This window comes from Lichenostomus cassidix, chromosome 4 (assembly GCF_008360975.1).
Source record: "Lichenostomus cassidix isolate B80296 chromosome 4, HeHo_3.0, whole genome shotgun sequence".
In the NCBI taxonomy this organism is placed as follows: domain Eukaryota; kingdom Metazoa; phylum Chordata; class Aves; order Passeriformes; family Meliphagidae; genus Lichenostomus; species Lichenostomus cassidix.
Genome location: NC_139484.1, coordinates 45,884,568 through 45,902,909, shown reverse-complemented (window position 1 = coordinate 45,902,909; position 18,342 = coordinate 45,884,568). Strand labels below are relative to the sequence as shown.

General features: G+C 39.4%; 1 protein-coding gene across 2 annotated transcripts in view; it reads right to left on the bottom strand.

The window, feature by feature from the left end:
* Nucleotides 1–641: 641 nt before the first annotated feature.
* The window catches only part of TEC (tec protein tyrosine kinase), a 46,241-nt gene continuing 28,540 nt past the window's right edge, over nucleotides 642–18,342 (bottom strand). For both annotated transcript variants that reach the window (XM_085059017.1, XM_085059018.1), the window contains exons 3-19: nucleotides 17,640–17,741; nucleotides 16,554–16,635; nucleotides 15,058–15,186; nucleotides 13,652–13,692; nucleotides 13,032–13,213; nucleotides 12,017–12,082; nucleotides 10,206–10,260; nucleotides 9,965–10,044; nucleotides 9,294–9,427; nucleotides 8,435–8,509; nucleotides 7,499–7,670; nucleotides 7,117–7,333; nucleotides 6,517–6,581; nucleotides 5,485–5,603; nucleotides 5,003–5,160; nucleotides 1,531–2,025; nucleotides 642–1,263 (exon numbers count right to left, since the gene is read on the bottom strand). In XM_085059017.1, coding sequence (XP_084915143.1) covers nucleotides 1,948–2,025; nucleotides 5,003–5,160; nucleotides 5,485–5,603; nucleotides 6,517–6,581; nucleotides 7,117–7,333; nucleotides 7,499–7,670; nucleotides 8,435–8,509; nucleotides 9,294–9,427; nucleotides 9,965–10,044; nucleotides 10,206–10,260; nucleotides 12,017–12,082; nucleotides 13,032–13,213; nucleotides 13,652–13,692; nucleotides 15,058–15,186; nucleotides 16,554–16,635; nucleotides 17,640–17,741 — 1,755 coding nt within the window. In that variant the 3' untranslated portion in view covers nucleotides 642–1,263; nucleotides 1,531–1,947. The remainder of the gene's footprint in view (nucleotides 1,264–1,530; nucleotides 2,026–5,002; nucleotides 5,161–5,484; nucleotides 5,604–6,516; nucleotides 6,582–7,116; nucleotides 7,334–7,498; nucleotides 7,671–8,434; nucleotides 8,510–9,293; nucleotides 9,428–9,964; nucleotides 10,045–10,205; nucleotides 10,261–12,016; nucleotides 12,083–13,031; nucleotides 13,214–13,651; nucleotides 13,693–15,057; nucleotides 15,187–16,553; nucleotides 16,636–17,639; nucleotides 17,742–18,342) is intronic.

Genomic DNA, 18,342 nt, shown 5'->3' with positions numbered 1-18,342 from the left:
AAAGGAAAGCACTTCTTCCAAGAAAGAGGTGGCTTCCTTCTTTTGAACATAAAGGCAAACATTTAATCAAAGCAGTGTGGGGATCTAAATATTTCCAAAACTGATTACACAAATACTCAAATGCAAGAATGATGGAATGTATTAAGCTAACTATGGTTACTTTTAATGATTTCATTGGAAATAAAGTTCACCACACTTCTGACTAGCAAAAAAACCTTCTTGTGCAATCTATTTGCTATTACACATGGCACAATAGTACAACTAACAAAAGAAAATGAAAACATATAGTAGAGCTATTCAGAAGGTGACTACAGCAAAAGTGGACTTTTGCAGTGCTCCAAAGTTAGGTTAACTGAAGTAGGCTTCAGCAAGGCTGTGGAGACATGAGCCTCTAGCAAAGGGGACAATGCACATAACATCTAAGGAGAGTTCAGGTAATTCTGAACACTTCATCACAACCAAATTAAGTATGTTTTCATTCTTGCATATATATATATATAGAGAGAGAGAGAGAATGCATACATGGAAGTGTGTGTGTGTGTGTATATATAAATACACATGCACTACCATAATGCCATATTGATGTGAACAATTAGTTTGACTTATGATGCACTGACAATAAATTATAGACTACAAATTAGTTGGTTCCAAACAATAGTTAACATTCAGTTTATTTACACACACATGCAGTATGACATCTTCTGTTATGAACAGAAAGGTTAGATCACTGTATGTACAGACAACAGACAGAAACACAAGCCCTTAAAAACATTTGAGAATTTACTTTCTTTCATTTACAACACCATGTAAATTGTGTGTTTAAGTGAAGGCAGGACAAATTTATGCTTGAACATTTCAAGAAAAAAACGCCCCACTTTATATAAATAAATGCATTGAATTCATATATTTACAGTACATACAGCATATAAATTATTTTATAATTAATCCAAAACATGGTACTATGGTTCATTGACAGCCAGTTGTGCTGAACCTTGGACTCACTTTCATTAGAAACATCAAGACTATGCATGGGAGGTCTCGTGTAAGCCAAGCTTACAATGACTCCAGGCATATCACAGCTCATGAAGCAGAGCTTTTAGAGTGTCATGCTAAATTGAGGGCTGTGCTGGTAACAACCTACCATGTGCAAATGAAAGAGGCACATTTCATCTTCCTGATAAACACCCATCAACCAAGCAAAATGATGTTTCTGGAGAATCTCTGGAAATATTTCAGTGTCAGTAAAAAGCCATTTATAGATACCTTTGTGGCTAGCACAGGCCTTTCCCATGAGAATTCTTTTTGTGTTTTATAAATAAAGATAAAGTTTGGATGTTATTAAAAACAGTGTCCCAAGATCTGGACAGTGCAGGTCTGGCCAATCAGGCCTAGGGGGAGGTTTCTAACTGACCAATCTGGGTGACCTTTGAAAACTCTACATATATGATGAAATCAAAACAATAAAGGTCTTTCCTTCTTGTCACTGAGAACTGAGTTCTTTACTCTGCTAGCTGCTCAACAGCGACATACCTTCCATTTTTAAGCATGCAAATCACAGCTAATGCTACTGCCCATGTAAAGAGAAACCAAAAAAAGGTGGACTGTATGTACATAAACCCAAACTACTAAATGCAAATGAGGTTCCTGGCCTCTGGCCACATTTGGTCCCTCCATAAAGACCTCAATTTACAGAGCTCAAAATATAGCTATGCAATGTTGACTCTTCAGAGAAAATACAGAGATTTCCAGTATTGCTGAAGATACTCTGCTCATTTCCCAGCATCATCTAAAACCCTCCTTGTGCTGGAGTGAATTAGATATTGCAGGTTCCCCGTATTGTTTAGCAGCACCCAACAGTTTACAGGATCAAGCTCTTAAAAAGAAACTATGAATCCACATCTCTGGAAAGTGCCTTCTTTTCTCTGCTTGTGCTGCTGTTGCCTTTTGTCAGAAAGCATCTTCACTTTCTGCAATGTCAATGATTGCATGAAGCAACTCTTCAAAAGTCGGGCGTTCCTCGGGTTTCTAAAAATAAAAAGCATGCACAGCTGTGATCAAAAATCAATAAATCTGTGTTGATTTTCATAAATTACTGGTCCTATCATCACTTTTTGGCAATGAATTTACCATTTCATAAGGCATGAAATGCAAAAATATTTCCTTGTCTGGATTTTGGGATGTGTCACTTAATCTCAGTAAGCAATACCTTTTCTTTATGCTTTAAAAAAGCATAAATAGGTGTTGCTGGACTACACTCTTCATATAATTCACTATTTTGCATAGTTTTACACCTTTTTTATTTTTCTTCCCCATTCCCACCCTTCACCCAATGGACTGCTCCAATCTTTCCTCATGCAAATTGTTCATACTCCTAGGAATTTTGGGTATCATTCCCTGACACCTCTTTTACATCAAGTTTCTTTTCTGACCTCTGAAATGAGACTGTGCCACAGACCTATGCAGAGTTATCTTTCATCTACTTTATTTTCCGTACAGTTTCTTATGTGTTATAACACCCTGTCTGTTTTGTTTATTCAAATGTTGATTCACCATTCCAGGAGGTATTTAAAAGATGTGTAGATGTTGCTCTTGTAGACATGAGACATGTTTTAATTTTGGACTAGGGCAGGGCTGAGTTAATGGTTGGACTTGATCATCTTAAATGTCTTTTTATTAGCCTAAACGTCTTTTTATTAGCCTAATCATAGGCTAAATGGTTCTATGATTGTGGCAATACCCTGAGATTGTGGCAATATGCTGACCTTGCTGACAGTTAATTTCACATCTCTTGAACGTTTGGGTAACTTGCACTTTCCCTCCATTTATTTGCATTTAGATCTATATCACCTGCGGAATTTTGAAGCCGTGGCAGTATTCATTTCAATCTACAAACCATTAATAAATGTATTAAACAAAGACTGAGGTAACTACAGTTAATCATACTTCATGACAAAGATTGACAGAATCTTGCCATTACTTGTGCTCTGCTCATGATTTGCAAAGCTTCTATCTCTCCCACATGATGGCTGTTTAGATTATTTTTTTAATAGAATTTATTGAAATCAACAATTTTTTAAGCAATTTGTTGATGTTCATGTAAGTCCTATAAATACATATCAATACTCAAAGAACATTAACAAATTATCATTGTCCTCCTGGTAACTTATTCTTCCATTTTGAGGACCATTTCAAGCAGGTTGAACAAAAAAAATGTAATGCTGTGTAGTTTCCTGACTCCTTTGAACAGCTTTTTTGAACTACAAATATGTCTGACATTCCACAGGTCTCCAGGGCACTGTTGTTTTTGCACTATTTTTTTCTGTATAAACCAACTGGTTTGAAAGTTTTAGATCTCCATCAGTTGGTTTGATAAGTAACTGCTCTCTATTCCAGCACCCTCTTCTCCAAGACAGGTGTCAGACACTTTGTCATTTTTATGAGTGGAAAAGAGCAGTTTTTCTGCAGCACGCCCTGTGGCAAAGACTAACTGGAAAGAAATCATAGAACCACAGAATAGGTCACGTTGGAAAGGATCACAGTGGGTCATCCTGTCCACCCTCCCTACTCAAGGAGGGTTGTCCTACAGCACAGCACAGGGCACAGGACTGTGTCCAGATAGTCCTTGAATATCTCCAGTGAGGGAGACTCCCCAGCCTCTCTGAGCAATCTGTTCCAGTGCATGGCCACCTGCACAGTAAAAAAGTTTTTCCGCATATTCAGGTGGAACTTCCTGTGCATCAATTCCTGCCTATTGCCTCTTGTCCTATTGCTCAGCATCACTGAGAAGAGCCTGGATCCATTCTCTGACTCCCTCTCTTCAGTTACTGATAGACATTGATGTGGTCTCAGCTGTCTTTTCTCAAGGGAAAACAGGTCCAACTGCCTCAGCCTTTCCTCCTAAGAGAGATGATCCAATCCCTTAATCATCTTTGTTGCGCTCTGCTCAACCTGCTCCAGGAGATCCATGTCTCTCTTGTCCTGAGGAGTCCAGAATAGGACACAGCACTCCAGATGTGCCAGGACTGAGTAGAAGGGCAGAATCACCTCCCTCAACCTGCTAGCAATGCTCTTCCTAATGCACCCCAGGATACCACTGGGCTTCTCATCCGCATGGACACATCACTGGCTCATGGAGAGCTTGTTGTCCACCAGGACCCCCAGGTCCTTCTCTGCAGAGCTGCTTTCCAGCAGGCCAGTCCCCAGCCTGTGCTGGTGCAGGGGGTTATTCCTCCCCAGGTACAGGACCCTGCACTTGCCTTTGTCGAATCATTTAGCTCTTTACACTCTTGGTATTCTCAATTACTCTCTTAAAAGTAGAGATAGCTCATTAAATGCACCTATCCTCTCAGAGACTTTCTGTTTTAATACTACAAAAACTGTTTTATACCAATTTAGTTTTACACTGATTTGAGTTTGCTGCCACTTTGACCTCTGTGAAAACTGCACAGTCAGTATCTTTCTGGGTTAGGACAATTAATAGTGCAGTATAGTTTTATCTTTTCTTAAAAACCTTCGGATTTGCTTTTACATTCAGCTGCAAGGTAATCTTTATTTCCTATACAATTTATAATGAGATAATGAGGTATTCCTTTGAAAACATTTTTGGTTATTTTAGCATGGTTTTGTAACAAACTGAGGCAATACAAAATCAGATTCTCCACCTCTAGGCCTTTCTTGGCTGATTTTTTTTTTTTTTTGCTAACAGTATTTGTATGCAGATATAATCAAAATCAGCAGATTTAGCAATGATTTAATTTTATTACTAAATGCTTTTGCATACTAAATCTGACAGTTAATTTATTTTACAGGATTTCCTCAACATTTTATCTTATCACAGGGCTAGTTCAGCTGCAAACTAGGAGGAGATCTTTGTCTTAGGAATAAGCTCATTGATAACTGAGAGAGCTGGATGCACTCAGAATGCTACTCTAGAGAAGATAACTGCTGTTTCTAGATCAACCTTTATTCCAATTCAAAGATGAAAAAATTTAAAAGTATATACCTCCTGCCAGCACATCATCATCATTTCATACATCTGCTTACAGGCCAGCTTGGGCCGGTACAAGCGATGTCCTTGGCTAACCATTGTTACCACTTCATAGTTGGAGCTTTTTTCAAAAGGCATTTTTCCTTCTGTATATACTTCCCACATTAAAACACCTGGAAAACAAATAAGAAAATAACTCCTTAAACATGTGTTTATTTTGAGCCCTGAACCCAGGATTTCTGATAGATAAATAGTTTGAGATTCATATTCTAGACACTGTTCACATGTGCCATCACTGAAAACATCTTATTCTAGTAGCACAAGTTTTAATAAATAACAGGACTAAATGTGTCTGTGGGACTTTATCAATCATAAAACCAAGGCAAATGGTTTTTCTAAGCTTCTTCTCAGATATCTGAATCCTTCCCAATAACCAGAGCTTAACTGCTATTGATAAAATATAAAAACATGCTTTCCTTCCATGATGAATGTCTTACCGAATGACCAGACATCAGACTTGCTGCTGAACCGGCTGTAATTAAACACTTCAGGGGGGCACCATTTCACAGGAAACTTAGCCCCTGAAGAGCTTGTGTACTGGTCATCAAGGACATACCTAAAAAAACCCAAAAATCATGAACAAAAATTGTATCTTTCTGTCAGCCTCCAAGCCTGCAAATTTTAATTTAGATTTGGATTGGAATAGTAGAAGGTCATATTGCCACCTAATGGCCACTGGTGTTAGCATCACACTACAAAAACAGCTTCCTGGGGCAGTACTAAGGCTTCAGACATGATTCAGTTCATTTTTCATATCACCTCAAAGTCCTTTCTTGTGATTTATTAGCTACACAACACAGTTCTAGGCCACCTGCAAGTTAAACATCTCTGTTATGAGAGAAAACGAGGCAAAAGCATAAATTTCATGTTCTGTTTTACACCAGCCCCTCTGTGCTCAGATGTCACGGATCATAGAAGCTTAGCAACACAGAGATGTGGCAAAAGTCAAGAGCATGGTCAAACCACGGTGCTTTAACACCTTTCCTGGAAGAGCTGCTCCCACCACTGCCTCACCCACGCATCGCCCACATGGTGCTAACGAGGGCAGGAAATTAACCCCCCTTCAGATCTCAGCATCTCCCAGCCCTTCAGCTAGCATGATACAACTCTGAACCATCTACCCCAAGAAAACCCCAAACTCACTGAACAGCCTCTTTCTAACATCTATTTACCAAAATACAGATTAAGTACTATCTCTGCAGTAGTTCTGCTGTCTGAAACACAAGCTCTAATATGGGGTTTTAAAAATTAGCAAGGGAATCAACACATGACACATGTGTGGAAAAAAAAGGGGAAAAAAAGACCTCCAAAACATCAAAGGCTGTCCCCCAAAGAGGTGCAAAAACATCATTTTTGTATGCATTTTTGCTTGGTCTGTGTTGCCTTTGGGCTAAAATTTGGTAAAAATACACCAATTTATGGTGAATTTTTCCAAATATCCATAAATACATTTGCACACTCACACATACCTTGTCATTCCAAAATCCGAGACTTTGACCACTCCTGAGTCACTAACCAAGCAGTTCCTGGCAGCCTGCAAGGGGAATGGTTAGACCTGGATGAAAAACTTGGAGTCCCTTGCAGACAAATTACAGCAATCTAATCAGGTCTTTGTATTCATGGTTTAGCAAATTAACCCATTTACCAAGTTTAGTGGTGTATTCTCACTATAAAAACTACAAGTGGACCTCCTCTTGATAGTACCATTTTGACAACTATACTATTTTGTAAAATATCACCAGAAAAAAATGATCATCTCAAGGGATTAATGTGCAGTGAAAATGGCATCAATACTTAAAGGAGATAGGCTACTATATCAGCACAACCTGCTACTAGCTCTTTAAAAAAATTTCAGAGATATTTTACTCCATTTTCTTAGAAGAGAAAAACCTCTCACAATTTTCTCTACAGAGCAGTTTTAGAGACCTGATTAGACCTTAAAGAGCCAACTTCAGCCACTCAATTTTCTGCAAGAAGCAGTTGTAAACAAACAGGCAGTTTCAAAAAGGAATAGGTACGTTCAAAAATAAAAATGTCAAAGACGATTGTGTTGCCTAATGGGATGTTACCAGGTCTCTGTGGATAAAGCTGTTTCTCTCCAGGTACTCCATTCCCTCACATACATCTTGGCACATTGTAAGCAGAGTGTCTTTACTCAAAACTCCCCGTTTTTGCCTCAGGTAATTGAGAAGACAGCCATGCTCCATGAACTCTGTCACGATGTAAATGGGCCTCTGTTGTGTGCACACACCATAGAGCTGAACAAGTTTGGGATGTGTTAGCTTCCTGAAAAGATTGAGATCATGTCGTTATTACTTCCTCCACCCAGTGCTAGTTTTCCACCACACAAAACTGCAGAAATACCACCTAACCCACAGTGCTCTATTTATAATCAGTATACAGCTTCAGAGGCTTAGAACTGGAAATCAAAGTGCCAAGCACCCAACTCACATCATTACTTTAGCTTCTTCAATGAAATCCTCCTCATACATCGCACCTTCCCGGATTGCCTTGATGGCCACTTTGTACTGTGCCCTCCACTTGCCCAGGCGCACCACGCCGAACAGACCACTCCCCAGCTCCCTCATGAACGTCAGCTCTGAGGGATTGATTTCCCATTTCTCTATAAAACAAAACGAAGTCAGGAACAGTTAAGGAACCTACTGAGCTGGCAGGCAATAAGGAAGAGGAAAGGGAAACTGGATTAGTAGCAAATTAGGAATTTAGGTAGAAAATGTCTTAGAATTAACTTGAAAACTGAACACTTCTATACCTCACAAAACAAACTTTTAACCTTTAAGCATCGCCTGACTAACACAGAAGTCAAAATTTAAACTTTCCTGAGGCCAGTAATTACATACTGATATTATCAGATTTGATTTCAACAAAATGCCACAACGGAAAGTTGTGCCAATGCATAGAAGTTGCTCACGTCAGCTGGTATACCATGCTTGAAAAATGGCTGCTCTGAATTTATATTTTGAAAAAGTAAACCCTCAACAGAGATCAAAAGGTCAAGTTTGAGTCAGAAGTCTGGAGGCTAATGAAGGTGCCAAAGGCACAGGTCTCTAATCAGGCATCCACAAGAGTGTGGAGGAAAATAATGAATTCCCCTTTTGTGGAATTTTGACTCGCACATTCTGCCTCTCTTCACTGCTGCTCTTAGCACCACACACCGCAGCTTGGCACACCACCAGCCATGGTGCCTTTGCATGCTTATATTCTGTGCAAGGGTCTTGAAAGTACAACCTGGACCAGTGTAAGTTCATATAGGCAGTAACAGCACAGAATTAGATATTTTCAAAGCTTTTAGAAACTATTGTAGCATCTTAGCATACATAAAACCATTAGAAAATATATGTGTAGATGAACATAAGAGGCAATCACCATAGCTGAATCCTGCTGTCGTTGGTGCTGTGGTCTTCTTTGGGGTCACTGGGTAACGCAGCCTGGTAACGAGACCTGAGGTTCAATGATAATTCAAGAGACACAGTTTACTTCTGAAACAGTGCCAGGCAGCAACTCAGCCTCTTGTTCACTGCAAACTCCAATTAAAAACATGTAGAAAAAACAGTTATAATAAATGAGAAGCAGGGGTATGGTTTTGGGGTGTATTTTCCAGAACGTCATCAGGAAATGCTGAGCCATCTGAGTTTGATGTAAAGATCAGGAAACTATAGCTCATGAGTGAGATTTATGCACAGAATTAGTATCTGTGCCTTCAACCCAATTCCGGTACTCTCCCCATTCCATCGTACAGTGGGCAGAGACCAGCATCAGCCACCAGCTGTGGATCTGGAGTAGGGATTTTCTAAACAACACACTACTGTTCTCCCCATCTGTGTGCTGTTTGGAAAGGTTAGATCATTTTAAGTGGCAGTGACCAGCCTGGAGATTATTCTGGGAAAGAACCATCCCTATCCATCTGCTGTGGGTTACAGGCAGCTGATAGAAGCACTGTGTGGAGCTAAGTAAACAGTTTTTCTTGACTTGACACAGCTATTCTTCTGTTACTCTGGGTACATTAACATTTCACACATTTTATAATTATATATAAATATATATATATACACACACACACAAAAACTTTAAAATTATTGTCTATATTGAAAAAATGTGAAAATGCAGTGTTTCATTACTTCCCTGAAAAAGAAGGATTCACAAAACCCCCCAAAAAGTTCATTAAAATGCCCCAAGTTCCTTTTCAAATCAACCCTAAGTGACAGAAATAATCCAATTCGTCTACCTGCTGCATTATGGCTGTGATATTCAATTATTTCTGGAATGGAGTTGAAGATATGTTTTTCTGCGAGGTAGTACTGTTTTGGTGATGTCACTGTTTCTTTTATATGGTAGTGTCTTATTCCTGATGAACCTTCCCTAGAAAGATAATAACAACAATAAGTAATAATACTGTGATTTACTGTGATTTTTTCAAAAGGAGCACCTTGACAAGGAAAGGGAAACTGAAAGGGCCAGCACAGGTACCCAGTACCAGAAGCTTTTGGAACAGCTTGAATATCAACCATCCTAAGCACTGGTGACTCACCTTCAACTCAGTGCTCAAACCAAGTTGAAGATTAACCCAGAAAAGGTTAATTTTCAGCCCAGTGAGCTCCCCAGCCCAGCTCACACATGTGGACACAAATGCAGGCTGACAGGAGAGAAGAGACCAGATGGAGTGGGAGAGCAAAACCTTCTTATTTGGGTGGAGGTTAAAGTCTACACTGGATTAAATCAAGTGGGACCTAACCATGGAGATGAGAAGTTCATTTTAGTCACCGATCTTTCCTACCACAGCAGCCCCTGTTTCTTTATTGCACCCTTTCCTGAGCGTTCCCCCAGCCAATAAATTTAGATATGGATACAAACAGATTCTGATGAGACAAGATGTGCAGAGCAGCCAAAGAAACTCACCCTCCAAATTTTGTATAAAGGGAAACAGTATACAGGCCAGGTTGGCTGGAGTCTCTCACCACAAAACCACCTTCTTTATCCTAAAACACAAGCACATCGACAGTTTCGTGCAATTGGTTTTAAGCTAAATGACTTTCACTTGGTGCTACGATATGAACTTGCCAAAATAAGCCTCTGCTTTAACAGAAGAAGGTATTTGAAGTGAATTTCACAGTTGATACTGCAAGGCTGTTGTACTCACCTCATTTCTGAGGAGCTGCTCTGCTTTGCTTCTGTTCAAGTTTCGGCTGTACCACCTGAAACACGACATCAGTCAACAAAAGTTCTCCAAGGTGCATGATTTACCTAAAATGCTTTAAGCAAACTATTAGGAAGCTAGGGATTAAATAATGTTATAATAAATGAAGATCAAGAATTGAACATTTGATAATCTATAAAAATCAGTCTCTATTATACTCTTCAGTTATCCCACAAAAAAAGCCCTGAAAACAAGTCCAGGGAGATCCCACAATAAATCTCAGGGAATTGACATAAGTTTTTGGAAAAAACACTTCTCAAACACGCCCAGGCTGATGGCAGTAGCTGCTGTGAAGAGCAGCCCAAGGGCAGGCTGGCAGCCCTGGGGAATCAGCTGCCTGCACACCAGTCAAACTGCCCATGGAGCTGGCTGTCAGACTGCTATGTCATCCAGTATCTCCATACTTCTGGGCTTCCAGGGAGGATCCACCTAGCAAAGGGGAGGCTGAAATCATGAGTTAAGTGTCACAGCTGCACATCTCAGAGCTCTGTGCTGCACAGGGATGTTAAATCAGCCACAGAAGCACTGGCATGTCAGCCAGTCACAGAGAATAATAAAAAAAGGAAAAACAGGCAGCTTGCAAACGGTGTGGTGCAGTTGTTTTGAGCTATGCTGTTACTGCAGAAAGCAAGCAGGGAAGTGGCACAGCAGCCTTTTAATCAGATTCTGCCCGTTCTGGAGATAGTGGTTTCTTGCAGTTGGTACATGACCTGGAGTAATGCTCCCTGGCCTGCACAGTGACTCAGAGTTACAGCCCCAAGCTGGTAAAAGCACAAAGTGTCTGGACCAGATAAGGCAGCCCAGTTCCTTCCTTTCCTTTCTGTCAGCCCTGCAGCCCAGCCCAGAGCAGAGCTCTTAGCAAAAGCTTCTAAGATGAGAAAGCAACAAAGAATTCCCTCTAGTCAAGCTGAGGGCAAAATACCAGCTGAAATTCTGCCTTCTGTGAAAAACAGCAGTATGAGCCATATGTAGCTGACAGTAAAGTTTTGAAGCTAGCAGCTTTGAAAAATTGTTTTATTTACTGTATTCTTACAGCTCCATTTTATCTAAAAGTCATGAAATATGTCTTAAATTCTCAGGCACAACATTTATGCTGTAATGGTGTTTGAGTATCATGAACAGGTTTGGAGACTATCGTGTTAAGTTTTATCCTGATGTTCTTAAATATATACTCCATAATTAAACATCAACTGGAAAACACATTAAAAAAAAAGCACTAGACATTTATAGCTGTTAAGCTACATGCATGCACTGAAACCTAAAACGCACTGAATTACATATTTTCTTGAAAACTAGAGCTTCCAAAACTCCAATCTTTTATGTTTACTTTGAATGATTTCCACTGTTTTCTCCTCTACAGTCTTACTGCCACAAACTTTGGATTGACATGTCGCTTTACTACTGAAACAACATTTAGCACACTTATAGTGGGTAAATTTCTTTCAAAGTTTTGCTGTGTCTACCAGAGAATTAAAAGGGTTTTTTTTGCTTTAACAGTGATTGCCTAAATACTACATGCTTGATGGTTGTCACACTGATTTGACCCTACATTGTAAATACCAACCTAATCAGTGAGGAAAATCTTAAAAAATTTATGCCTATTTCAGTTGTTTAACCTCTAGGTGCTATCATACATAAACGATTGCTTTCAAAATGCTAAAAATACACTGTCATTCCTGAAGCATCGGTTTCATTTTATGATATTCCAAATTTTAATTCAAACATGAACTTACTCATATTGATCATGAACTTACTCATATTGATCAAGGTTGTTGGTCTTCTTTTCTGTTACATAGTTGCTTGGAATATATCCTTGTTTTCTAAAAAAATATATATCATCTGAGTGAAAACATGTAAAATTGCATGCCTAGAAGACAGTTGTTTCATTCTGCTAATTACCAGAGATCTCTTGATGCATTTTATTAATTACTGAGCCATCCACTCTACTACTGATTATTCAGAAACTAATTTTCCGCATCAGCATTTCCACATGAATTTTCAGCGCCCTTAGAAAAGTGTCATGAGCAGCAGAAGTGTCCAAGAAAACCAGCAGAAGGGGTGAAGGAGAGTGAGCAACCCTCTGCTACTCTGTCACTTCTGCACTCAGAAGTCTCAGTCAGTCACAGGAAATATGTTTGGAGCCTGACACAGCCTGATAACTCACAATTATCCATAACATATGGCAACAGGAACCTGATAAATATTGAAATATGGAAACTTTCATCTTTGAAACTGCAGGGAAAATTTTAATATGGGGAATGAAAAGCATCATCACATCGTCATTACAGCATCTCACTGCAATTCTCTCTCAACTCATTTAAAGATTGTCCCTAACGATCCAGCTATTAAATAAGATGATGATTATTCAAGTCTGGAAGTTGGAGCCAGCTGAACTGAATGTTAACCATATGAGATAACCCTAATGAGATGTTCCCCAGGGAAGTGGGAGTAGTATACCAGTCTAGTGAGGTTTTAAAGGATGGTTGGTGCTTTAATTGGGGAACCATAAAATTGGACAGGAAACATAGTTGGAAAGGCTTCCAGTTCTGCAACTGTCTTTGCACTTGGGTCCCACAATCCATTGAGTACTGCACTTTTTAACATTGGGTTCTCCATGAGAATATATGGATGAGATTTCAGAGCCTGGGCCTAACGTCTGGAGCCTGGGGTCTAATGCAGTTATTTGTTGACACACAGTCAATATAAATGTCTACAACATGAAAATAATGTTATGAACTTTATAACAAAAAATAAGGAAGTTGTGTTTACCCATATTTGTTTCTTGCCTTCCACCAATGAATGTCATTCTTCTCAATCACTGTATATTCTTCACCCTTCTCTAATCTTAAATCATGGTGTTCTGTAGGCTCAAAGTCATACATTGCTACCACTATCACCTCCTCTTCATTCCCATTTTCTTCAGCTGGAGGAACAGGTGGTGGAGGCCTTCGCTGAAAACAACACATTATCATCATCCCACTCTGCTCCATTTTTCCACCCCAGTCACCCTTACTATGACACCACTGCATCCTGGAAGCAAAAGCTGGTCTAGTCCTGCGGTGGCCTGGGGGGCAGCTGGGGTACATGGCAGCAAATCCCACTGGTGCTATCCATGGGGTTGGTTTGTGCAGCAGCTCTGCAGCTGCCAGTGAAGGGCAAAGCTGTCTGGCATTTGCTTTTTGCCCACATCTTCCACCAGCAGTACAGATACAGCTAATTGATGCAGCTAAATTTCAGCAGGACATTTTCACCCTGAGATAGAGCATGAGGCCCACTGATGTGTACAGAAACAGACCTTTGCTCCAGGATACAAAAAGTGTTTTGAGAAATGTAATCTCTGTTTCAAAAAGCAGCAATTATCTATTGAATATTTTAAAGACTCTACCTACCGCACTTTTTTCTGGGATTGAAGAGGGCAATCTCATTACATCTAGAAACAAAGCACAGGAGAGGATTTCTGTCTATTCACTTAGCTATACATTTAAAAACTAAATAAAAGATTTACATTTCCGATAAGGGTTTAATATCCTAACAAGCCTTCAAGATGGCTTAGAAATTCAGACAGCAAAGATAAGTTAAGCCATAGGAAAAATTATTAAATATTCTTGCAAAAACATCCTAAATCAGCCAGCAGGTTTTGCAACATCTGTGCCACACCAGAGCACGCCACAGAGCCCTGAACCAGCCCTCAGATGCAGAAATTTATGAGAAACTAAAAAGGGATAGAGATAAAAAAAGCATAAGAAAATGAAGCAGTGTTCTTGTCACCATGATAATCTAAAAGTCTGTTAATACCAACATCTGCCCTTTTAAAAAAATGAGCCCCTGACCCTTGCTTTGCTGAATAATGCATAACAGTTTTATGTATTTTCTTATTACATCTCTCAGATACAAAAGTATTTTTCTCCTGCACTGCTTTTTTGAAGCATTTAAAACACTGAGCTCTGTGTCATGCTTTACATTTTGCTGAATCAGATCAGCCTTGAGCCACGGTTTATTTTGCAACTCTTCTAATGCAACTAAATCCCCAGGTCCCTGGTATTGCCTGTGCTGAAATAAGGAAGCATTGGGCACCACTGATTTAACTGGGAGATAAGCAATGGCTCAATTTCTTTTCCTACTAGAGAATTTTTCTTAAATCGAGGACTAAATAATTACTAGATGCTTTGTGGGACAATATTGCAGTGCCAGAGCAGTTCATGCTACAGCAAGTACTGTTGAACCAGCAGAGTGTGGATGCTGGAAAATGTGGTGCCTACAGAAGTCACAGCTAATCCAGGTTTAGCATCGTTTACAAACCTCTGAGAAAATTCAGTCCAGTGTCTGTAAATACATTAAACCTTTTTGTATCATTTTTAGCTTGGTGTAGTAACAGTGAACGAAACACAGTTATTATTATTTCACATGGATATGCATAGGTTTTATTAAATAACTGAAGAGCTGGCAAGATTTCTAGCTGAATCTTTTTTACCATAAGGTTTTATCCTCAGTCTGAGGTAAACACCTGGTCAAATAAGTTTCCAATGGGAGAAAAAAAGCAAATTAAGTTCAGCAACTTCAATAATTCCTTTCAGATTTCTCTAAACATTTTTTTTTTTGCAAGGATATTTTGCTGGCTTTTCTATTTCTTAAAAAATATTTGGAAATTAATTTTTACTTACTTTGGGCACAGTATCAATGATTACTCTGCTTTATAAATTTGCCTAACACCCAGGGCATTCAGGTATGATGACAGTATCACAAAAAAGCAGAAATATATGTCAGAACAACTTCATATGACAAAATATATACTTACTGTTTTCAAAAAGACTGTATTTTTCACAGCCAGGTGCTAATTTTTCTGTCTGTCTGCAGCACTGATAAATTCCCTCTGTCCAGAATTTAGGATGATATTTTACCATTATATTGCTGTTGTTCTTTATTTCTACAAGAAGAAAAAGAGCATATACTGAATTTTTTTCTTTTAAAGTCTGCAAGAAGGTGATTTTTAATGCGTATTACAATATCTTTGGCATGAGGCATAATCTTGGCTTGCCCTTATTTTAGCATTGCTTCTCTTCTTGTAAGTTTACATGAAGATGACACCACAGTCATAGAGGATATATTTAGAGTAATAACTTTATTCCAGAGGGAGTGCCATACTGCCCACCGACACCAGCCATCCTATAGGGGTTTGGTGCCTCAATGAAAGGAGATTCTGCACCTTGCCAATCAGTCAGGCAGCTGTGTAGGCCCTGGGAGCTTTGCCTCCTCCTTTGTTACTGTTTCAAGTGATTCAAATTCCTCTACAGTGTTCTGGACAGAAAGACAACTGATATTTATCTCTATTCTGTGGCACAATTTCTCAGTTTGGACTGGAAGGCTCCTTACCCTATGCTATGGGCTTGCTGAGCTTAAAAGGTCACTCCTTGCCTGGTGATCCCGAGCCCAGAAATCACTTCTTACTACTTTACAGACCATCTGTAATTAATGTGAGCATCTGATGGTGAGAGAGGGCATTAAGAAGCTCATTAAAAAAAAACTTTACTCACTGTGAAAGCAATTATCTGACTGCATCTCAGCAGAGATACCTCCTATCATTTCACATCAGCTTAAAGCCCACAATGTTGTCTAGCTACATCCAAACAAAACTTTTCAGTCATACCATCAACTAGCTTGGATAAACGTTTTAACTCATTGTGCAAAAAGCAGAGAGTCAAATTTTGATTGCAGCTGGACTTCACAAAATCAAATTAACAGGCACTCACCCACTCCCCCAGCCCAGTGAGATGGGGGAGAGAATAGAAAGAGCAAAAAGTAAAAGCTTTTGGCTTGAGATAAAGACAGTTTAACAACCAAAACAGAGAAAAAAAGAACCCAGAAGTGATGTAAAGTCAATCACTCACCACCTCCCACAAGAAGACCAATGCCCAGCCAGTCCTGGAGCAGTGGCCAATATGGAAGCAAAAAACCCTAACCTCTGTCTTCCTCTACCCCAGTTTTTAATGCTGAGCACAACTTTAGACAGCATGGAATATCCCTTTGGTCAGTCCAGGCCTGCTGTCCTGGCAGTGTCACCTCCCAGCCTCGTGTCCACCCCCAGTCTAATCATTGCAGGGTCAGAGGAGGACAAAGGGAAATCCCCCATGCTGTACAAGCACTGCTCAGCAGCAACTAAAACACTGGTATGTTTTCAACACTCTTTTGGCCACAAATCCAAAACACAGCACCAAGGTAACTCCAATCCATGCAGACAGCTCAAGCAAAGGCATCTGCCCATGTCAGATATTAAGTATAAGGAACTCCCATTACCTTCTTTCAGGTTCCTCACCCACTGATCCCGGCTTTGTGCACTTGGTGCAAAAACATAAAGTGTATTAGCATCATATACAACCTGGAGGGCAGAAAAGAAATAATCAAAATACAGTCACCTCCTAATATTAATTCGTTTCTTCCTCAGGAAACAGAACAAGACAAATTACTGTTATATTTGGCAAAATTAGTGTATTCAGGCACAAAATGCAGAAACTGGGAAAGGTTATTAAGGTTTATTATTCAGATATTACGTTTTCAGAAGAATTAGGAAGAATTTTGTAATGGTATATTATCCTGACAGCATTCCTTAAAATGCTTGCTTCACATTTTGCTTTGTTCATTCTTCACTGTGTTTTTTCTAAAAACAGCTCAATTTAATGAATGAAAGCTATTTTGCAATCAGACATTCTCCTGTCTGAGTCAGTACTGCGCAGGAGTGACTCTTTTTTATTTCTCCACTGCTTGAATTGGCAGAAAAAAAAGTATTGCTCTGGGAGAAATGGATCAGAGTCACTCCTGCCCCTCTCCAGTAGTGGAATTCATCCTTACTCGAACCATTCCCTCTATAGTAAGGAGGCACAGCATCCAAACCCCACATTTTTCTTTTTCCCCTCTAAGCACCTTGTTTTCTGTGGTTATTTCCGTTCAATTGACAATGAAAAAGGAAAAAAAAAGCAACAAGTTTTACTTTGATTTTCTTATTCCTATGTAATTTAATGGTAATTAAATTTACTTTATTGTGAAAGAATGAAGACAGGGAAATTGGGCTGCCAGCTTACTTGTTCCGGCAGAAGACCAGCACAAGGCACTTTACAGTCAAAACTCCAGCTGAGATGGTGGGGAAAAGGAAAACACCATGTGCATGCAGCACAGCTCCCAAGGGAAGGGACTGCAGGGGCAGCAGAGCTTACTGGGCATGGTTTTAACCGCTGATCCAGAACTAACCTCGCACCAGCCCCAAAGAGACAGAGAATGGGTTCAGTATTTGGAAATGACAGTAATTTTAAGAGCAGTATTATGCAAATGACTTGGTGCTGCTGAAAAGAGCACATAATTGATATATTTTACATTAAAAAAACATACCTGAAATGGGTATTTATTTTGACAGGGAATAATACCATCACTTGTTACAACTTCTACACATTTAATCCTTGAAACATCCACAGATCCTTTTCTGTACTTTTTCTATAAGAGAAAAGAAAAATCATTACATAAAAGATAACCAATTTATCTAATTCTCTTTCTGTATTTTCAGCAGAAACTTCTTGATTTCTTTTCCACCTATAAGAGTGATGTCACCTTAACTGCAGAAGTTGTTTGAAAACTGAGGGTATAAATATCTGCACTTGTGAAAATGCACTGAGTCCAGTAAAACTGTTTAGTGAAAAGTACCGATTCTTTTCATAGAAAGTTTCCAATCAGATGTGATCATAAGTTTAATATACTCTTTTTTACAAAAATAACTTGAGTACAGAAAAAAGAAGGGCTTCCCCCTTGCTGGTTTTAAACTATGATTAAAACTGGTATCACCTCATCTGCTCCCTCGTTCTGTTGCTGAAGTGCTCCCACCATTTGGTTGCTTCTGCTGTGTTTCACTAAGTTTCCAGAGAAATCTGGATGCTACACAGGCAACACAAGTCCCTGATGAGACAGAAAGCAGAAGATATGGATGTAACCCACCCCTGGACCAAACTGGGATCTGTACCAAAGCAACTTCTTTGAACTAGGCTAGCAGAAGCCCAAAGAAGCAAGGTCAAAAGCACAGACAAAATCTGAGAAGATTTAG